The sequence below is a fragment of the Diabrotica virgifera genome, chromosome 7, assembly GCF_917563875.1.
Source record: "Diabrotica virgifera virgifera chromosome 7, PGI_DIABVI_V3a".
Taxonomy (NCBI): Eukaryota; Metazoa; Arthropoda; class Insecta; order Coleoptera; family Chrysomelidae; genus Diabrotica; species Diabrotica virgifera.
This window is the reverse complement of record NC_065449.1, coordinates 45,197,639-45,221,211: the sequence shown is the minus strand read 5'-3', so window position 1 is coordinate 45,221,211 and position 23,573 is coordinate 45,197,639. Positions and strand designations below refer to the sequence as shown.

General features: G+C 33.6%; 1 protein-coding gene across 4 annotated transcripts in view; it reads left to right on the top strand.

The window, feature by feature from the left end:
* The window catches only part of LOC114329219 (actin-binding LIM protein 3), a 148,592-nt gene that overhangs the window by 84,964 nt on the left and 40,055 nt on the right, over nucleotides 1–23,573 (top strand). For all 4 annotated transcript variants that reach the window (XM_050655980.1, XM_050655981.1, XM_050655979.1 and 1 more), the window contains 4 exons: nucleotides 1,204–1,396; nucleotides 9,908–10,180; nucleotides 17,519–17,711; nucleotides 20,795–20,970. In XM_050655980.1, coding sequence (XP_050511937.1) covers nucleotides 1,204–1,396; nucleotides 9,908–10,180; nucleotides 17,519–17,711; nucleotides 20,795–20,970 — 835 coding nt within the window. The remainder of the gene's footprint in view (nucleotides 1–1,203; nucleotides 1,397–9,907; nucleotides 10,181–17,518; nucleotides 17,712–20,794; nucleotides 20,971–23,573) is intronic.

Below are 23,573 nucleotides of genomic sequence, written 5' to 3'. Positions count from 1 at the left end.
TTAAAAAATAAAAAGTACCATAAAATATAATTTCATTACAATACCATTTAAAAAAAGTCGGAAAATACTCATTCCTAGTTTCGACCAACTCTGTATACTAAAATTAAAAATTTAGCTATACTAACAATTCTTAACAATGATACACTATCTTAAAAATCATTTGAACATAATAGAGTTTTTGATGTGGAACTACTACAATTCTACAGGGTGTGACAGTTGCTACAAAATTATTTAAAAAACGGTAATCATCTTTTAAACTACCCTGTATAACATTACAAAATCTTATATTTTAAAAACAAAGACATCGAGGAGAACCCAAAAATGTAAAAACATACAGGGTGTCCAATTTTAAAAAACGAGAAATTATAAGCAACTTCCGGTATAACCGGAAGTAGCAAATATATGAAAATATTTTCATTAAATAGATCACTTTTCAAAACTCCTTTATTCCAATTTTAATGATTCTGTTGCCTTTAGTTCTCGAGATATTTCTAATAGGCCGTTTATCTGCCTTACCCTATATAGCTCTTGATAATATATTAAAGAAATGAAAAATACATACAAGATGTTTTATTTTTTTCCATAAAAACGTGTACTAGGTATATAAAAAAGATACGACAGGTTTTTTGTCACAAATTAAACGACGAATTCAAAAATAATTTTTAATTTGAAATACCTCCGTGGCGTACCGTTTTTTCTTTAAAAAAACTGAGACCATTACCCACATGCGCGCTAATGATGAATATCAAATTTTTAATTTTCTATCAAAAAATGCGTAATTACCACCTTTTTAACACACCAAATTTCATTTGCACATCTGAACCGGCTTCAGAGCAATAAATAAATTGTCAGTTAGTAAAAAAATAACCTATCTCGGAAACGAAATATTTGCGGACATAAGTTTATATAGCACACTCTCCTAATTTTTTGTATACACTCTATATAATACTATATTATAGAACACATTAAGTATTATCCTGCATAATTTTGCTTTAATTGCGCGTTCAATATCATTCATGTTCTCACATTAGAACATTAACATGTTCTCATGCAACAGTAAATATTTTACGGGCAATTAAAATGTCGATAATTATTTTGTATACTGATACGACGACATTCTATTTTATTGATTTTATCAAATTTTGAGAATTTGCATAAAATGCAACTTTTAACCGATTTGCATATGATTCATTTCCTTTTCAGATGTTTGGTTATCGTTCTCCATCACCAGGATTGATATTAAGGGATCATAATAAATCAGCCCATTTAGCCGATGATATATCAAGAATATACACGTACAGTTACCTTACGGAAGAACCCACTCAAGGTTATCTTAGAAAACCAATCGATCCGTACGACAGGGCTCCTACATCTCCGCATTTTCACAGACCGACTTGTAAGTAATAAAATACATTTGTACTTTGTTATAATTACTTTTCACAGAACGGAGATTCCTTACTAAAGTGTTGTAGCTCAATCATCAGTATGTTAAATTCTCACTTAAAAACCATTGCTGACACCTTTAAACAACAAATCTTCAAAATGCCCTTCAAAAATTGTTACATTAAGTAACCAAGCGGTTGTAGTTTAACTCTGCCTCTGTTACCTTTCTTGTGTACCCTAGACCAAGAGTCCTCCATAACACTATTTAAAGGGTTCTTCCTTAGTTTTTCCCTTTAGACCCCTAGTGGGGTCTTTGTTCCTTACACTTCTTCAGCATGCATTCTTGTCTATCGTGTCGTCTTCATTTAAAGTTTTCACTCTCAAGTCCTCTGTCCCACAGGCCTTCCATTTTCTCCTCGGTTTTCTTTTATCTCTCTTTCCCTTAACTTACAACAGCTCTATCCTTCCACATAGCTCTCATCTCTATGTCTGACGTGACCAAATCGTTGCAATTTTTGTTCTTGAACCTTTTTTGAGTCACTCCGGCTCTCTTCCTAATCATGTCGTTCCTGACCTTATCCCTTCTAGTCTTCCACCCTTTAGACTAGACCCTTCTAAACCCACTATCAACTGTCTTCTTTTTGCAGTGCTTATCCGTTACATATGTTGGCTACCAGCATGGCCATTCTATTAAAAAGTTCTGTGGTCGTTAAGTTGTACCAATCTCGAAGATTACGCTGCCATGATATCCTACGCCTTCCTGGGCCTATCTTGCCGTGCACCTTATCTTGCAGAATGTTTTGGAGAGGGCTGTACCGAGGTTCGTTACGGATTAGGTGCACCATATATTCCAGTTTGCGTTGTTTTATAACTTTGCGTATTTTGTGGTCGTTCTTCATTCTTTGTCAGATCTCATTAATAGTGAACCTTTCCATCCAAGAGATACTCGGTGCACCATATTTCAAATGCTTCAAGCCGCTTTATGGATACCTGATACCTGAGACAAAGCCCACGATTCCGCTCTGTTGAAAAAACTAAAGAACCAATAAAACATATCATCTCAGCAAGTGGGCGTGATAAAATAATCATCACGATGTTCCAACGTGGCAAAAGAACCATCCACCGTAACATTTTCATTTCAGCTATCGTCATCTTCTTTTCACCAACCTTCTTTACAGGCCACACTTCACAGCTGACTGCTGTACACCAACGCAGGTTTCACTAAACTCTCTTGGATCACAGAATACCTCGCACATTCGGTTCCAGTTGAACCAACCTGTTTAAAAAAGTTAAAGGGGACTGGTATGACGTTAAGGAAGTTAAAGTATTAAAATACGTTTTTTGGTACGTTTCTCTAACCATGTGAAATATTGGGGATACCATAATATGACTAAGTAAAGAGAGGTCAATTGCTTCAATCCATGCTCGAGTTTATACCGCCCCCGACGAAGCAAATACGTTCGATAACGAAGTGAAGGGTCAAAAACTGAGATCCTGCTCGTTCATCTAACAAAGCTAATACTCACAGACACTGATAACAGAGTCACGAGTTCAAAATAAGATTCCAAGGTCATTCGATTAGACTAGACCAGCGATACTCATCCTTTTTCTTTTCTGGGCCACATAGTAGCCACTGCAACAGCTTGCGGGCCGCAATCAAGGTGAAGTAGTATACAGTGTGTTTCATTGGGAAACGGAAATACTTAAATGGCGAATACAGGTAAATGAGGCGGTTCTAGACATACTGAATTTATTGCCCCACCGATTTTTATAACCGAGTTAAAGGGTGTTTTACCGATTTTGCTCATTTTTCCTGGACCCATAACTTTAGAACAGCCTTGTATATTGTTTTTGAGATTTGATACACATATGTACACATTTAGAACCCAAACCACCCAACTACTAATCACAAGAAAAATCAAGGCCCGGATTAACCATAATTATAAATTCATTGTGACCTTGAAACAACATCCTGTGCATTGAAATTTTCAAAACCCGTTTGCATATTTAAAAAGAGCACAAAAAACTAATTTTAATGGTTCGCATCTATTTTTTGTGCAGAAAATTTAATGACTTTAATTTTGAAATTATGTCAGAATTTTTAAGAACTCGAACCCGATACTCGAACTTTCAAAACAAAAATTTTGATATAATTTCAAAATTAATGTCATTAAATTGTCTGCGCAAAAAAATTTAAGCGGGCAATTAAACTTAGTTTTTGTGCTCTTTTCAAAAGTGCTAACGAATTTTGAAAATTTGAGTATACAGGGTGTTGTTTTAAAGTTACAATTATTTAAATTTTTTTTTGTTAATCCGGACCTGAATCTTTCTTGTGATTACTAAATGAGTCGTTGCAATGTAGTAAATAAGTATTGATTATTTTTAAAATAAGTATTTGTTCACTAACTTTAATAATTTATTATTAAAAGTTAATATTGCCTGCCTTTTAATCAGAGTTCTTAAAAATTTAAATATAATTTCAAAATTAAAGTCATTGAATTGCCTGCCTCACGCACAAACACGCCTCAAATACATCGGCACACTATCAAATAATTTGAAAAACACGTGAAATATAACAAATAATTTGATCGTTTACTGAGCCCTTTAGTTAGCCTTCGGGCCGCATAAAAAACGCTAGATGGTCGCATGCGGCCCGCGGGCCGCAGGTTGAGTATCACTGGACTAGACAGAAAGATTGACTACCTTGTTTTATTTGTAGGCTTGCGCTGGAAAAAAGTAGTTCGAGATTCTTAGATTAAGAAGAATGGTGCAATCTTTAATAAATTTGTACAAGTGGTTGCCAATATTTTAATTGTTTTAAATTCTTGTTATGTTAAAGATATCATCTACAAATGTATGATACAGTAAATATTGATTATTAATTAAATATTCAGTTGTCTATCAAGTCTCTTAGTGATTAGACGTGTTTGATTTAAAAGTCGATTCACTAATTGCCGCAAAAAATACACAGTTTGTTTACCTTTTACTCATTTATTTGGTTAAGTTTTTTGGATTTCTACAAGTAAGTCGATTCATTACTTAATTTATCCTGGGAAATTATACTTAAAAATCCGACATCTGTCTGGGACGGATGTCGGGAACTTCACCTGGCGGCGGGAAGCCGCCGCGATCTTCAAATATAAGAATCGAGGATATCAGGGTTCTAGATGGCATGGAACTCGACGATTCAAATGTAAATATTAATCAAGATGGTTTTCGCGGATTTACAGAAGCCGATAAGAATAATATTGCAACAGGGGACAAAAATCAAGTTTTTCCAGCAGATAATGATAACAATAAAAGCTCATTAACAACAACAGCAAGTAATTTAGACCAGCCAAACCAGTCTTTCAAACGCGATATTTCCATTAATAATCGATTTACGTCAAGAGATACAGGTCCGTACTTAATTTTTGTGGAACACGAAGTTTTGAATGTGGGAAGATTGCATCCAATGAGACTTGGTGAAAAACTGTTAGCACTTTCGGAATACGAAAAATCGATCTTAGAAATTAGTAGCGTGGGTCGTAATAGACTTAAAATTGAAGTTAATTCAGGGTTAGTTGCGAACAAATTAGTGGAAAATTCGGTATTCAAAAACAATAAACTGATAGCTTATATCCCCTCACATTTAACTGAAAAAAAAGGTATTGTGAGATCGGTCGATACATATCTGACTGAAAATGATCTTGTTAAAGTTATAAAATCAGAGTGTTCTGTTCGTAAGGTGCAAGGAATGTTTCGAAAAGTAATAAAAGACGGAGTGATTGAAAAAATTCCCCGTCAAATGATAATTGTCACATTTGCAGGGAACAAAATTCCCCAATTTATTTATATAAATAAAGTGAGATGTCCTGTAGACACGTACGTTCATCCTGTTATGCAGTGTTACAATTGTCTTCGTTACGGTCACTCTGCATCTCAATGTAAAGGAAAAAAGAAATGCCGAAACTGCGGCAAAGAAAATGATAACGAATGCACTCAATGTGATAACTTCTGCATTTTTTGTAACTCTAATTCACACAACTCGACAAATCGAGATTGTTCAGAGTATAAAAAACAAAAACGAACTAAGGAAGCAATGGCACACCTTAATATTTCTTTCAAAGAGGCCGAAAAAGTTATTGACAATCCTGCCTACACTAGTATTGTTCAAAAAAACAGATTTGCTCCGTTACTGTCATCCACTACTGAATTCCCTTCATTAGTTTCGAGGCCAAATACCTATTCCAATATTGCTCAAAGCTCATCAAAACATTTGCCTTCCATTGCAAATATTTCAAATACTGCAGCTTCTACTAGAAAAAAACGAAAAATACACCCATCGTCTCCTACGCTTATTACCGCTCCAAGCGAATTTAGCTTTTGTGCTAGCCCCGTATTCCAGTTCGGAAACTATAATAAAAATGTATCTAAAAATAACGATGAACATCTTAAAAATGAATTCGCTACTACTTTGAAGGATTCAATCAATAATTTCTTTTCAGACATTCCTGCTCGAAACCCTGCGATTAATAGTTCAGTTCCCTCTATACAAGATGTAGAAAATATAATTAACAGCATGATTAAACATTTCTTTACCTGATACGGCCGGTTTAAAAATTGTCCAGTGGAACGCTAGATCAGCGTACTCTAATAAAAACTCTATTACGCAACTTTTTACAGAAGAACACTTTGATATAGCTCTTATTTCGGAAACTTGGTACAAACCTAAGTATGAAATGTCCTTACGGGGATTTAATATTGTTAGAAAAGATAGACGTAATAAACGAGGTGGAGGTGTTAGCATAATTATCTCTAATAGTATTAAATACAATAATATAGTATTCAACCAAACATTTAATAAAAATATTGAAGTTTGTGGCATTGATATTGATGTCAATGGCACCAAAATATCTGTGGTTAGTATTTATCGTCCAGGTAGCATTGCAGTCACAGTGAACGACTATGTTTCTATTTTTCAACAAATTCCGCATAATTTTATTATTGGTGGCGACTTTAACGCCCATCATGGAGCCTGGGGCTCTATAAACAATGATCATAGCGGTAACATACTCATGGAAGCTTTAGAATACTTCGACAACTTTATCATTGCAAATGACGGATCTCCCACCAGAGTATCTGCCCCTGGCTCTCCTCCATCATGTGTTGATCTTACCCTCATTTCGTCCAACTTTAGCTCACAATTCTCTTGGTCTGTTAAAGCAGATACGTATGGCTCTGACCATTATGCTATCACATTTGTGTTACAACAACTCAGAATTGATAATATTAATATTACCCCCATTCATAAATGGTCTATGCGAGAAGCTGATTGGGCATTGTTTCAAACAAAAATTGATAAAGATTTCTCCGAGATTCCGCTTTTCAACAATACTAACGAAATGATTAACTTTATCACCAATTCAATGACATCCTCGGCGGATTCAGCTCTTAAAAAAACTTACCCCTTCTCTCCTAAAAAGGCTCCTCATCCCCCTTGGTGGGATGAGGAATGTCAACAGTTAGTTACCCAAAGGAAGGAAGCTTACAAAACGTACAAGCGCAATATGATAACTTCAAAAAAAATAGATGCGCTCTGCAAAAGAACCTTCAAATTTAAAGCCAAACAGGCTTGGGCAGACTATTGTACTCAACTCAATAGGAATTCAAATCCCTCGGAAATTTGGCGCCGGATTAATAGATTTCAAAAGAAGAAAAATGATATCCAACCATGTGAAGAAAATGAGGCGGAAATACTTTTTCATAAATTAGCTCCAAGTTTTGTTAGTCCTTACATTCACTACACACCCACCAGTAATCATGATCATTCTCTTCTAGCCCCAGTTACACTAAGAGAGTTAGAACTTAATATCAAATCGTCAAAACTTACTGCTCCAGGCTTAGATGGCATCAATTATATGATGATTAAAAAGCTCCCTGACTCGGCGAAACACTTTCTTTGCAAAATATATAACAATATACTTTCAGGAGATACGGATTACCCCTCACTAAAACAGTGTCTAATTATTCCTATTCCTAAGGTCAGTGACAACAAAGCTCTGCGACCCATTTCTCTAATGTCTTGTGTATTAAAAACTTTGGAAAGAATTATCAAACTCAGATTAGAATGGTGGTTAGAAAATAATAACATCCTCCCCCAATCCCAGTTTGGTTTTCGGCGAGGTAAAGGTACTCTCGACTGTGCAGCCAATCTTGCAACGGAAATTCAGTTGGCTTTTTCAGAAAACCATTATTCAGCTGCCTTATTTTTAGATATCTCTAGTGCTTATGAAAGCGTGCTGTTGGATTGTTTATATGAAAAGTTAACATACATCCATATACCACCACAATTTGCATTTGTTCTTATTAATATGTTCCTCAGACGACAGATCTTTATAAAATGCAATACAAATACTCTAGGTCCTAGAGAGGTTAACTCGGGTCTGCCACAGGGGTCGGTGTTGAGCCCGCTTCTATTTAATATCTTTACCCTCGATGTTCACAACCTTGGTATGAACGCAAGAATTTTACAATATGCTGACGATTTTTCTATATACACTACTCATAAAAACTACTCTCAATGTGTTAGTAATCTTAAGTATATAGTGCATTGCTGCTTTAAATACTTTCCTGAACAGGGATTTGAAATATCACCTCATAAATCTGCTATTGTATTTTTTACCAGACACCAATTGCCAGAACTTAATAGCCTTACAATTCAAAATCACACTATACCTGTTTGCAAAACATACACATATTTGGGTATCACATTTGATTGCAAACTGACCTGGTCCGATCACATATCAAGATGCATTAAGAAAAGTGAAAAAAGTCTTAATATCCTAAGAGCAATTAACAGGTATCATTGGGGCGCTGACCCTAACATTAACTTGATTTTCTACCGAGCGTACACTCGATCTATCCTAGATTATGGTTGTTTCTTGTATGGATCAGCCACTAATTCCAGACTTTCACAAATAAATAGGGTACAGTTCAAGGCTGTACGCATTGTTCTTGGTGCATTTAAATCCACTCCCACAGCTGCTCTCCTTGCAGAGTGTGGCGAACCCCCCATGCAACTTCGACGACAGTTACTAGCTGAAAAATTCGTCGTTAAACAAAAACGATTTACACACAACGACCTTATTAAAAATTTAGGCATCTTAACTGCATATAGCTACACTAATAAATACTGGCACAACAGAAACTGTCCCCCTCTAGCTGATGCATTTGCAACAGTCTCAAACATCGAACTACGTGATGATTCTGGTTTGCCGTTCTTCACGGCTAAATTCGATATGTCTTACACAACCAAATATTATTTTTCCAGAATATAATGATAACCCAGCAATTAATAACATATCTATGCAAATAGAATTAGAGAAATTAGGTAATGTACATAAATTTTTTACAGACTGATCCAAATCCCCTACTGGAACAGGATGTGCAGTGTACAGGGAAAACACAAACGAAAGTTTGTTGTTTAAACTAAACAAAAACTCTACAATCTTTACAGCAGAGGCACTTGCTATATTTAAGGCTTTGGATTGGGCAAACAATTCACTGCTACCCTTGTCAAACTTGGCTATAATATCGGATTCGAAATCTGTTTTATCAGCTCTGGTGTACCCGGTTACCTCCATATACAATAACTCAATAATCGTGGAAATTTTGACAACCTTAAGAGCCTTAGATTATAAACAGATAAATACATTCTTCATATGGGCCAAAGGGCATTCCTCCATAACGGGAAACGAAACAGCTGACAAACTGGCAAAAAGAGCTATCACTGATGGCAAACAAGCCCCCGAATTAACGCTACAAGACGCATTATCTATATGTAAGCAAAACTTAAGAACTAAATGGGCAGACAAATGGACAACAATTAGATCTAACAATGCATTTCAGTACTGCACGCTTTTTCCAACACTTCCTTCTACAAAGCTTGCTAAAAGAAGCCATCCCAATAGAAAAATTAACACCAAATACATTAGGTGCCTCTTTGGACACGGAGCAGTCAACTCCAAGCTTTATAAGATGAAATTGGCCACATCCCCCCTCTGTTACTGCAGTGACAGTTTTGACGACTTTAATCACTAGATTTTTCAATGCAGTCATAATTCTAATGCCACCTCTTACCTTATTACGGAACTAACTAAACTAAAAATCCCGTTTCCTCAAAATTATCTTTCCATTATGCTGGAGTGCATCCATAATCCCGAAGTAAGAGCTATTTTTTGTAACTTTTTGGGTCGTACGAGGAGACGCTTATAATTTCCTCAACTTTTAGGTCTGTATCAACCAATCCAAATTGTATTCAGTTAGGTATTAAATATATATGTATAGATTTGTAAAAACTGTATTTGTACCAAATAATTGTATTCAGTTACTGTATTTATATGTACAGATTTGTAAAAATTGTATTTGTACCAAATTGTGTTCAGTTATATGTATAGACTTTTAAATGTTATAAATTTTCGTGGCAAAACGGGTTCTTCCCAAAGCCAATAAACCAAAAAAAAAAAATTAAATATATTTTCAGCTCAAAACTCTCTAAGAAGTAGTTCGGGATCGGGAAGAAGGAGCACTTCGCGGACAGCAATGAAAGTTCTGGTCGACTCGATGCATACGGATGTACCAAGACCCAAATCGCCCCATATGAATAACGAAGAACCCATAGAATTGGCTCATTTCCCCGGAGCTAAACCACCTCAGCCAGGCGAACCTACGAAAATAGAGCGTGACGATTTCCCGGCCCCTCCGTATCCGTATACAGATCCAGAGCGCAGGAAACGCTGGTCGGATTCATATAAAGGTATGGTATGTTTAACAGTAAATGGTTGAGTTCAATTAGTTACCACTATAAACATCCTGGATTAACCGATAATAGTATAAAAGGCCCGGTTTCAGGTAAAATTTAAATATGTTTTCTGGTAAAATTTCTTTGCTTTAATATGGGAGTACCGTCTAGTCAGTGTTAATTGTCAAAAGACCAACTCTGTCTACCTCGGTAGCTTATCGCTCCGGGTGGGTCTTAACAATGGGCCAGGTCAGATAAATTTAATAATATTTACGACCGCACTAATTGAACTCAACCATTTACTGTTGAACAAACCATAAACAATATTACTATATACACATACAATGCCCAGCAAAATATGTGCTCTCCACCTATTTTCTGAAATATAAAATTTAAAATACCACATTGTTAACTGAACTAGGGCAACTGTTCGTACAGTTGAGTCCACGATTCTTTACCCGTGCGTCATTAATAACTGGCGAATAAAACAAATACTTTTTACCTATCATCATTCTTTTACACGCATGAAACTAAAGACAAACCAGCTACCGCCTGTTATTAAACAAAGCACATGTTATTTCTATGAACGCTCAATAGGGCTTTTCATCGATTGTCATTTGTTTCAAGCTTCTGTCATGTGTCACATAATATTAATATATCTACGCCATACGTCTTTCGTTTGTATCATTGGTGTATATAGCAATAACGTATGACGTAGATATATTAAAATTATGTGACACATGACAGAAGCTCGAAACAAATGACTGTGAATGAAAAGCCCTATATGCTATGTAGAGAAAAAGACGTTTGGGGATGATTTCAGATTTTAAGTACAATTTGTGACGTTTCTTGTTTGTTTACTTTTGTGGCTGTCGGTCTATTGACTTTTTTGCTGTTTTTGGTCGAATTTTTGCATTTTGAAGTTTTTTATGTTACAGAAACAGTTCGGCTGCCCCAAGTAGAAACACTGTATATCCATTTTTTTTTCAAAATCACTTTTACTGCATTTTTGGATTTAGGGTGTTGTTATCTACCAATTACCAAGGAAGAAAAAAATAAAAAATTAGTAGAACCACAATTTAACATTGCTATGAAAAACATTATATCACATTCCATCTTCACTTCACCAATTTAAAACACATTGTATCCATATCCCCAAGTATAAACACTGTAAATACGGGATATACAGTGTTTTTATTTGGTTTTTGGGATTTACAGTGATTTACCGTGGGAATCGCATGATTTACATTTTACATTCGCCAAGACCATTGATATTTCCAAGGCAATTTTTAGTTGTTTGTTAGTTATTGATCGTTATTGTGGTAAGTGCAGTAGAAATTTGTCGTGTATAAAATATTTAAGTTTATTGTATTAATTATTTAAAATATATTTTTTAAATTAAACTGGGTGTTACCTATTAATTATCAAATATGAATAAAAATCGAATAATATTTTGACCTGCTGAATTCGAATTTAGAACTTTCTTTTGCGCCGGAAGTGACGAGATTATAAACAATTTAATTGTTTAAGTTATTATAATTCGTAAACTAACAAATATAATTAGTCTCTACAAAATGAATTTTGTTCTTAAAAAAATCTACAAAATAATGTTTGGTAAACCTTGATAAATAATTAGAAACACAGATGCTGCAAAAACATTAAATTACAGAATATAGTCGATTTTTCACTTGTAAGTCGGCTGAATTTTGAGTAAGATAACTTTATAATAGCCCAAATTAATAAAAAAAACTACAAGCTGTAAAAGTAAACCTTAATATAATTATTATATATACAAAGTTATAACAATAAACGAAAATTTTTTATTGAAAACTGCATAATAATTTGTTTATATTTGTTTATAATTTGTATAAATATGTGCCTATACATAAATAATAGAGAAACTTATTTCTTTGATGCCTGAAAACGGATGATCGTTTTGGCGTAATTGGTCAGTCTCAGAGACACTCTGAGACAAGGTGGACAAGCTTTTCCATAACTCTGGATGACAGCAATTACATTGCAGACACTGACTATTAAATTGTTGCAATTTGTTATATATTTGTTAAAGGAACTTGAATAAAGTATCATTTGTGGTACTTAATGTCTTTAAAAAGTGGGAAATTTTATACTATATTTTCCAAATAAAAACACTGTATGTGTTCAAAACCTAGTCAGGAAATAAAATTCAGACATAAAAATATTTACTGAAAAACAGGAGTATTTTTTACTAAATTAATGTGTGTTCACTTTTATTTCAAACAAAATAGAAATTTGAAAAGTTGAGTCCTTTACGTTTTCTACTCTGGTGAACATTTTTCGAATTGGCGCTTACAGTGTTTCTACTTGGGACAGCCGAGTTGTTTTTATAACTAATTTTATATCGGAGTTTGAAATTTTATGGTAAGTGTAAGTATTTTATTTTGTCATTAATTTTTATAACATACAAATCTAACCTCATTCACACAGTTAAGGAATAGTCGTGTTTAAGTTTCCGCCAAAGTGAATAAAATGACAAAAATAAAATATATTTTTTTAGATTTATTTAGATAATACTAATCACTAAGACCCGGTTGTTCGAACGCTAATCAACAATGATCATTATCAAATATTTAATTACTGTCACAACTGTCAATGTCAAATTTGATTGGGTTGCTGAAAACATAATTATTGAATACAATTATGAAATTAGTTAATCAATTATGTTAATAATTGTTATGTTAATTGATTAAAATAATCTCATAATTATAATCAATTATGTTTTCAGCAACCCAACCAAAGTTGACATTGAAAGTTGTGACAGTAATTAAATATTTGATAGTGATCATTGTTGATTAGCGCTCGAACAACCGGCCCTAAGTATATTAAAAGAATTTATTAAGCTACTTCAAATGTAGCTGTATTTCTGTACCAAAATTTTAAAGCAAAACTTAAATTTGACATTCTATTTATTTGATAACGTCAAATTTTATACTATAACCCGTGATCGGAGTAATACCCACTTTCTGTCACTTGCTGTTGCGTTTAATAAATTTCCGACTTATTTCGTATGCTTTAAATAATGACGCACTGGTAAAGAACCCTGGACTTACTGTATTTAGTCACTACCCCAGGAATCAGCAAACGAAGCATTTAAAGATTAGAAAATTACTGGGTCCTATTTTTTAACTGGAATATCTGGGGGAAGTCAATAGAAAAGATGTACCATCTCGTGGGTATCAAAATGTTTACTGCGTCATGGTTTTTTATTAACATTTAAGCAAAAACGACTTATTTTATTCATTTCAATATTGTGAAAAAACTTACGCATTCTAGATGAAAACATTCAACGACTTTCTTGAAACTACTTGCTGTTTAAAATGAGATTTTCTAACTAGAAAATTGTTAAGTAAACTAAAAGAAAGGAACTTCAAAACGGAGCGCGCTTGAAAAACTGCAATATCTCGGGTTCTACGTAACGTAGAGCCATAAAAAGAAGGCTCTACGTTATGTAGGACCTAACATACACTTGAGTCCAGGGTTCTTTACTCGTGCGTCATCATTTAAAGCATACGAAATAAGTCGAAAATCTATTCCACGCAACAGAAAGTGGATACTAGCACGATCACGGATTATATTAAAAAATTTGACGTTATCAAATAAATAAAATGTAAAATGTTAGTTTTGCTTTAAAATTTTGGTGCAGAATTACAGCTACATTTGAAGTAGCTCAATAAATCCTTTTAATACCATTAGTGCAATTAAATATATGTTATAAATAGTAGTTATAATATAAATATCTGACAATAAAATATTTGATTTTTGCTATTTATTTCACTTTTACGAAAACACTTAAGAAAACTTTGTTTTGAGAGAACGAGGTTAACTTTGTATGAAATTAACGGAAAATAGAATACACTTACCTTAAAATTTCAATCTTCAATATAAAATTAGTAGTCAAAACAAGTGTTTGTGTAATAAGTATAAATAATAATGAATGGGTTGCATGTGTGAGTCCATACTATTGTAGTAAAGAAAAAGAGAGACGTTCTCACAAACAATTTATTTTACAACTGACGACCGGTTTCGCTGTCTATACTTTGCACAGCATCTTCAGGTCCCGATTAAAGTAAAATTAAATGTTTCCGGTATAAGGAATGAATATAGTAGTAGTCAATATCATCCTTTTTCTCTGCACTTTGCTGAAAGGAGGGTTGGTAATGGAATAGATTTGACTGTAATAAACTAACAAAATATTGGCAGGATCTTGAGGAGAGTACGGTGGAAATAGTAAGAGAACACGACATTAAACCGAGAAAAGGAAAATTGTTAGTTATATATAAAGTGATGTTATTTTTATTATTTGTATAGATTTTATTTATATAGGGTTATTAGATGTGGTCAAGAACTTATAGATGTAAAATTGTGTGTGCAATTCTTAGACTAGATTGGTCGGATATGCAATTCGCAAAATTAAATTCCGACAGAGGGCGCTCAAAATTTCAAAGATGGACGATAACTCTAGGAAAACAATTCATTTTGTCATTTGACCTCACAGTTCTAAAACGTTAAATTAAAATCATTTACAGGAGTGTTTTACCAAAGTAACCACTAAGTTTTGCCACTAAGATATCTTATAAGTTAAAGACACTCAAAATTATGTTTCATCTGTATGCATTCATTAAAATTTGATGCTAACTACTGATGTGTTTTTACCTTTTTTTTCATAAAAAACCTGGCCCCCCGATAATCACACAGCGTTTTAAAAATTATTAATCTATCTTAGAATTTCTAATTCTGTTTTTAATTTAATTAATAGGTACACTACAATTTATTTTACACCAACAGATAACAATTTTTAATTAAATAAAAACTGGAAACGTGGAAACTAAGTAGGTGAATTTATTTTATAATAATGATGTTCTGGAAATTACGAGGTGGTCGGAATATTTTGCATAACAATGTACATAATACAGAATATATACATACTACATTTTATTTATTTATTTAATTTTGCAGACGCTTAAACATTAAAAACCACTACGTTTAATACAAACGTTAAATTAACAAAATGTGTGATTTGGCATTGGTTAATTTAGGTCATTACGTAGAGTATAATAGGAATGAATATTGAGGAACACTGCAATAGTTTTTTTAAGTCGAAATTATTGTTAATTACAACATAAACTGACCGCAAATATGTACACAAATTAATGGCAAAGTCAATGTTTTCCTAGAGTTGATGCTTTTCAAATTCGCCACCAGGCGTCGGCGTCGCCCACTTTGCGGTTCCTCGCCAATAGTTGTGATCTGATTGTGAAAATTTTTGATTTCTTTAAAAAAATTGAAATTGAAAAATTAGTAATTTGCTAAAATTTTAATTAAAAGTGTCAATCAGTAAAATCATTAATAGCTAATTAGAATTAAGGTCAAGTGTATAGGTAATGCAATAGGTGATATTTAATTTACTGTAATCCAAAGTTATAATTATCTGTAGAGCAATGAAACTTTATGGAATATAACAAAAAAGTTGAAAAAGTAATATATGAAAAATCTTTCATTTATGTTAATATCTGTTGAATTTAATAAATATGCAGTTGAGTAGGTTAAAAATTAATTTAAAATTTTGAAAACATTATCTGGTTAAGCTGAATTAAAAGGTTTCTTTGTAATGATAAAATTTTTTTTTCTTGTTTTAATGTCGAATAAAGTGTGTTATTTATCGACTTTAAAACAAAAAAAATATCATTACAAAGAAACTTTTTAATTCAGCTTAACCAGGTAATGTTTTCAAAATTTTAAATTAATTTTTAACCTACTCAACTATTTATTAAATTCAACAGATATTAACATAAATGAAATATTTTTCATATATTATTTTTTTTATATATTACTTTTTCAACTTTTTTGTTATTTTCCATATATTCAACAAAAGTTTCATTGCTCTACAGATAATTATAACTTTGGATTACAGTAAATTAAATATCACCATTGCATACCTATACACTTGACCTTAATAATTAAGCTATTATTATTCTGAATTAGCTATTAATGATTTTAATGTCCGACTGGTATATTATTTGACAAATAATGACATTATTTCGAAGTCTGTTAAGTACGATATAACGCCCTGGGGCGTTATTTTGAAAAATAACGCCCTTGGGCATTAAATTTAAATAACGACTTAGATACTGTCAAGTAGACAAATAAGTAAAACTATGGTTACCACAATTACGTTACTACTGTTACTAATAAATGTACTTATTTGAAAACTAATTAATTCAAAAATCATTCAAATTTTTCGCATATAAATAATAATTTAGTCGGACATTAAACGTTGAAGGCACCACGTGATTTCCACCGTACTCCCCTCAAGATCCTGCCAATATTTTGTTAGTTTATTACAGTCAAATCTATCCCACTACCAACCCTCCTTTTATCAAAGTGCAGCGAAGAAGTATGATATTGGCTACTACTATATTCATTCCTTATACCGGAAAAATTTAATTTTACTTTACCCGGGACCTGAAGATGCTGTGCAAAGTATAGACAGCGAAACCGGTCGTAAGTTGTAAAATAAATTGTTTGTGAGAACGTATCTCTTGTTCTTTACTACAATATAAATAACTTGTAAATGCAAAAAACAGGATAAAAACAGCAAAAAATCCAACAAACTGACAGTGACAAGTAAACAAACCAGAAACGTCACAAACACAAATTGTACTTAAAATCTGAAAACGTCCCGAGTCTTTTTGTGTCTATATTTTTTCGATGTACTGAGTCTAGAGCAGCGGTTCTCAATCTGTGGTACATGTACCACTGGTGGTACATATCATCATTTGCGGTGGTACACAAAACACAAAAAAATCAAAATAGTAGTACATAGTGAGTCTTGTTAATACAATCTAAAAATATAGGTGGTACAAAAAATTTTAAAAATATCTGTAGGTGGTACATGACTCAAAACTTTTGAGAACCGCTGGTCTAGAGAATTCATAAAAATAACATGTGTCTTTACTTAATAACAGGCGGTAGCTGGTATGTCTTTAGTTTCATGCGTGGAAGAGAATGATGCTAGATAAAAAGTATGTGTTTTATCTCGACACGTATTAATGACGCACGGGTAAAGAACCCTGTACTCAAGTATATTACAGTTTTCACCCACCATACCGCCTCAGCGACCTTTCTTTTGGTCTGCTAACTTGCTAACAAGTTCCACGATGTTAATTAAGCATGTATTACCCTTACTTAAATTTTAAATAAAAAGCTAAAACTACATTGACAAACTGCCCAAATTTCAGCTCTTAATGTTATCAACTACGCACAAATTAAATACTGTTACATGAAATATGTTATATTCATAATTTTAAATTATAGGTGTCCCGTCTGACGAAGATGAGGTAGATGATGCCACTGCGAGAGAAATTCAAGATCAAAAATTGAAGAAAGAAGAGAATGAATTAAGTAAAATAGCGAGTGGAATAGGAAAAGTATTTTTAAAAGAAGTTCAAGAACGGGAAAAATATAAACAATGGAAAGCAGCTAACCTTGACCCTAGGAACGCTTCCAGGTAAAGTAATGCCTTAGATATTCTTTGGTGTACAGATATGTAAATTTTTAGCGGGACAGTCAAATATTTCACGAAATGAACATCGGATCGAAAACTTGAAAAATATGTGTTTAATATTTTTCAAAAATCTATCGAATGATATCAAACACGACCTCACTTTCCACCTCTTGGTTGTGGGGTACTGGGTAACTTTAAAATTTTAAATTGGAACTCCCGTTTTTTATTGCATATTTGGATTCCGTGTGCAAAAATAACTAACTTTTATTTGAAACATTTTTTCGGACTGTTAATAGATGGCGCTATAATCGGAAAAACTATTTATTGTGATAATCTTTCTCGTATTAATTTCCATAGCATTTGTCGTCATCGTTTTATTTAGTCCAGTTCCAAGGAATCTTGACGATTCCATAACAATAGCTATTTGTATAACAAGGGAGGAAAGTGCTACTTTTCCTCCCGAGAATGAAGTTTACTGCCCGACGCGTAGCGGAGGGAAGTAATCATTCAAGGGAGGAAAAGGCACTTTACTCCCATGTTATACATATGGTTTTTCCACCTTCCTCAAATAGCAAGTCATTTTTTCATTTTGATTTAATTTATTTATGTAACTAACCAACAAAATTTATTAGAACTAAAACTAACAAGTAGGTACAATATAACTGTCAACTGTCAAATATAAGTCAATTTATTAATGTAAACATTGTTAAATCAGATTAACAATTTACCTAGGGAGGAAAAGTACAACTTTGCTCCCTACAATCAGGTCCGGTAAAGTATACTTTCGGTAGAGGTAGGTAGAAAAAATATTTTTTATGTGGTTAGGTTGTTAGCCCAACGCACAACCCTCCTCCTTTCTCATCCTGGACTTGGGACCAGGCAATGGCGGAGTTAATTTGATACCTTAATTAAATTATAGAATCGTTCTATTATCACGAGAAATACTGCTCCAAATAAAAAACCAAAAAACATTTGTGTTTAATATTTTTTTAAATCTATCAAATGGCACCAAAAACACGACCCAGCACTACCATCCTTTGGAAGTGGGGCGGGGGACAACTTTGAAATGGAGAACCACATTTTTCATTAGAGATTAAGATTCTAGGTGAAAAAAGAAAAAAGTTTTATCTGAATTTTTTTCGATTCGCGCTAGATGGCGCTTTAATTACAAGAAAACCTAGACTGATCCGAAATCTGGAAACTAATTGTTATGCAACGGAATGCATGATCATCCATGATTAAATTGAAAAGCATAGGACTCAATGAGTCTCCCTGTCTTATTCCGCTGCCTATATCTATAGGTTCTGTAAGTTGTCCATCTATTTTGACTTCCATTTTGTTGTTTTGGTAGATGTTCTCAATAGTTTTTATGATACCTAGAGGGACTTCTCTATTATACAGAAGATGGATTACATCTTTGAGTCTTACTCTGTCAAATGCTTTCTTTAAGTCAATCAGACATAGAAATGCTTGTCTATTATACTCTAGTGGTTTCTCAGTAATTTGCTTTATGACGAATATTGCATCTGTACACGATCTTCCAGTACGAAAACCCTGTTGTTTATCTGCTAAACTTATCCTCCGATTCATTACGTCTTGTAAGATTTTAGTTGTAAGTTTTAGGGTAGTATTTAACAAGTTGATACCTCTGTAGATTTCTGGCTGCTTTTTATCTTTTTTTTTTTTGAATAGTAGAATTAGTTCGCTCGTTCTTCATTCTTCCGGTATTTTATTGTGTTCTATGATTTTGTTAATTAATGTTCTTAATTGTTCTGTCATTGCTGCTTCACAATATTTCAATAATTCGTCTGGTATTCCGTCTTTGCCTGCAGCTTTTCTGTTCTTCAGCTTTTCGAGTGTTTTTCGTACTTCCTGTGCACTTATATTAACATCTTCATTTGTGGTGATTTCTGGTGTTTCCGGTTCTAGCATCATTTGTTCTTCCTCTGCATGGAGCTTTTTTAGATAGTCAATCCATGTATCCTTTTCTATGTGTTTTGGTTCTATTAGTTCCTTTACCTCCGTTCTTTGACCTCTTATAAAGCGCCATATTTCCTTTTGGAGACCGTAAAAATCATGTTCCATTTCTTTCGACAAACGTTCCCAGTGATCATTTTTTATTCTTCTTACTACTGAATATGTTTCGTTTCTTATAGTCTTGTAATTATCGTATGCCTCTTGTGTTTTAGTTGACATGTATTTTAGGTAAGCTTTTTTCTTCTCTTTACATTTTTCCTTCAATTCTGTACAAAACCATGGAGTTCTTCGTCTTGGAAGCGATTTATTTTTATTAATGTTTCTTTCACCAAGAACTTCCTTGGCTTAAGCTAAGATATTAGACTTAATTTTTGCCCAGCTTTCTTCGACTCCGTCACTTTCTGTGATATACATGTTGCTGCTCTTTTTTTGTTAGTCTTTTTTGGAATAGGTATCTTGTGGAGTCGTCCTGTAAGCTTTCGACTGTAATCTTGGTGGTGTATTCTGCTGTTTTGTTATCACATATATGTGTTTTCATTTTGATTTTGCACAATACCTGTTTGCCATATTCTTCTTTTCAAATGTAAAAAGAGAGTACGGGGAATATAACGATGTATTAGTCTTACAAAATTTCATGAACTCGCACATTTGGTGACGTCGATCTACTCACGAAACTCTGAAATCCGACATGAATGAAAACATTTAATTGTCTGTAATATGTTCTCATAGCAAGACAGAGTCAAACTACTCTTTGTATTAGTAAAAGAGCTGGAAGTATTTATTATTTTTTATTTTTTAAACAGTCGTTTTTAATACTTTATATTAAATTCAGTATGAAATTAAACTAGTTTATGTTTTTGGGATTCATTTTTTTCGAGCATGCGTTTCGAAGGTTCATGAGAAACGATCCTAGAATAAACTAAGAATACATTATGCCAAAAAAACGTTGGATTGTTTTTTCGGATAAAAGTTTGAGGAAAAAAGTTTATTTGTTAAACAAATCGTAAGAATTGTCACATAACGGGTGTCCCACAATGCATCACACCTTTTCTTAAATATATACTCGTAGAAATTACGTGGTTAATATTTATTTTCTTTTTGATTTTTAGAACTCCATCTGCAAAGAAAGAGCCTAACTATAGCTTTAGATATGATAACCCAATTGGTGCAAGCCCTTCTAGGAACTTAGACCATCAGAGACCCTTCGACGATGACGATTTTGATAGGTCTTTGAGCTGTCGTTCATCTATGGGTCGATCTATAGGTGCTATACCAAATTACAATGGTACGTATCAACCTTTGTTCCCAGGCATGCTTAATTAATAATAAATGTATATTATGTACTATAAATTGTCGATAAATGTCTATGAATATACATATTTCTATAAAAGGTTGCTTGATAAATAAGTACTTCAGTAATCGGTCAACTGGTAGGTAGTTGATTAGTTAGTTCAGTCTATGCGTGTTTTAATAGTTTATGGGGAGAGATTTCCTCGTAATTGTCTAGGTATGTTATATTATAATGTATTATTCTTGTTATTGAAAGGTTGCGGACTTCACAAAAACTATCTTATTTTGATATAGTAGGATAGAAAAAGAAATAGGTTTACATTTTCCATTTGCTAAAATTGATTTAAAATCTTATATACACCGTCGGAAGTGGAAGAAATGAACATATATTATTACACGGTTACACACTTAGTCCAGCCCCCCAAGATTTCTCTCCGATATTGCTCTTTGACTTACTTATCTTTCAAATAAATCAGACAGAGAGCGTATTCTATATCGGCAACAATGACACGAAAGGAGCCGATGAACGCAAAGCTGCCAAATTTTGCCACGATTGGCTTTCCAAGATATTTATCTATTCATTACTTCTAAAGAAGGGAAATGACCTGTACAAAAAACTATGTATGATATTGCAGGCTATCCTAGGACTCGGGTACATACCAAAACCATAAGGGTAAGGTTTATGCTCAAACCTGGCCAACCGAACAGAAAAAATACCTAAATCCCTGAACCCGATAAGCCTGATGTATTTGTACTGAAGATTCTAGAAAAACTACTAGATAGATATACTAGGAGGAGTGTATTTGTTGAAAGTCCGATATAGCACGGACAGTATCCGTATCGAGCAGGAGAGAAAAACTACTAGATAGATATACTAGGAGAGGAGTGTATTGGTTGAAAGTCCGATATAGCACGGACATTATCCGTATCGAGCAGGAGAATCCACAGAAACAGCACTGCATCTCGTACAGAGGATAGAGTACATACATTCTGGAAAACCAAGAGGCTATGTTGGGTGCATTTCTCGATATAGAGGAAGCATTTGACAACATCTACGAACCAATCACAAGAGCGATTCGTCTAAAAGGAATATACGAAACAAGATGCATGGATATACTCCATGCTGAGGAGCCGTGTGATATACGCAACGTTGCTGGAAGATTCAGTAACCAGAAGCTGTCCGCAGGGAGTAGTTTTATCATCTCTCTTGTGAATACGGTGAGGCCTAGGCTGATTCTGGCTGATAGCTGAAATCAGCAACGACAGGCATCATAAAATGCAACAGGCTTTGGCCATAGTTACAGAATGAACTTCAAATGTAGTGTGTCCACTTTGACACACTTCAAAGGTTTTTTGTATGCCAAACACCTTGGCTGCGCAACGGGACAAACAGACCTCGTATTACACTAACGGTTGGCTGCGTAGACTTTGTCGTAACGCTTTGTGGCAAAGGTCCACTACGGGACATGACATATATGCCTCGTAATGTACTCAAAAGTGTATAAATATCTCTAAACGCAGCCAAGGTGTTAACATAACCTTAGACCATGGGAGAGAGATGAATTAAATATTTTGCGACGTTGTACATTGTTATATGTTCATTTCTTATTTAACACTTTGTATTTAAAGGTGAAAATGTAAACTTGTGTACTACGTTAGAAGCACATCTTTGTAGTCTAAGCTTATCACGAGTTATTTGAGTTAGTTGATATTCTATGTTCATAAGAAAATTTTAAAGTTGATCCCTTATGCAATATATGCAAAATTTTGATGAAATTTACCCACAAAATAATAATTCTGAATATAAAGCGTTTTATAACGTTAACCAACGTATATGTTTACTATAGTAGGACAAATGAAATATTACCCATGAGCGATCATATTAAACACATCCTTCCTATGTTCCAGAAAATAATGAACTGGTACCAGTATTATAAGAACAGCTTATACAGTACGTAAATTGTTCAGCTGGACATAGGAAACATACATCGTATATATTTAGATACATAAATCCATACATTGTATTATATTGAGATAATTGTGGCAACTGAGCTACAAATACAAATTGTCAGTAATTGTTTATCCTGGATGTTAGCATTAACTTCAAAATTCGTTAAACGTCAAGTATTATTGGTTTGTCATCTGAACCCCGAAGCGAAGAGTATTGTTTAAAATGTTTATTTATACTTCTCCAGAAAAGATGCAAATAATTAAATGGTATTATCAAGGTAATTCGTTGGCAGAATGTGTAGATCTATTTGCTAATACTTTCGAAACTAGACCCATACCTTGTAGACAAACAATTGCAAATGTTATAAATAGTTTTGAAATACAACATTGCTTAAAAGATTGTACAAAATGTCACAAAAGAAAAGAGATGCCCCCGGAAAGACAGAAGGAAATCCAAAGAAGGGATGAAGATATTTGTTCTACAATTGAGGTAGATAAATGCAGAACCCTCAGAAGTGTCGCCAAAGAGTTGGAGGTTTCGCATACCACAGTTCATAAAGTTCTAAAAAAATATGGCTTTAAGAGTTTCAAATACTCGAGAACCCAGGAGTTATTTCCCGGAGATCATTATCGTAGAATGGAGTTTTG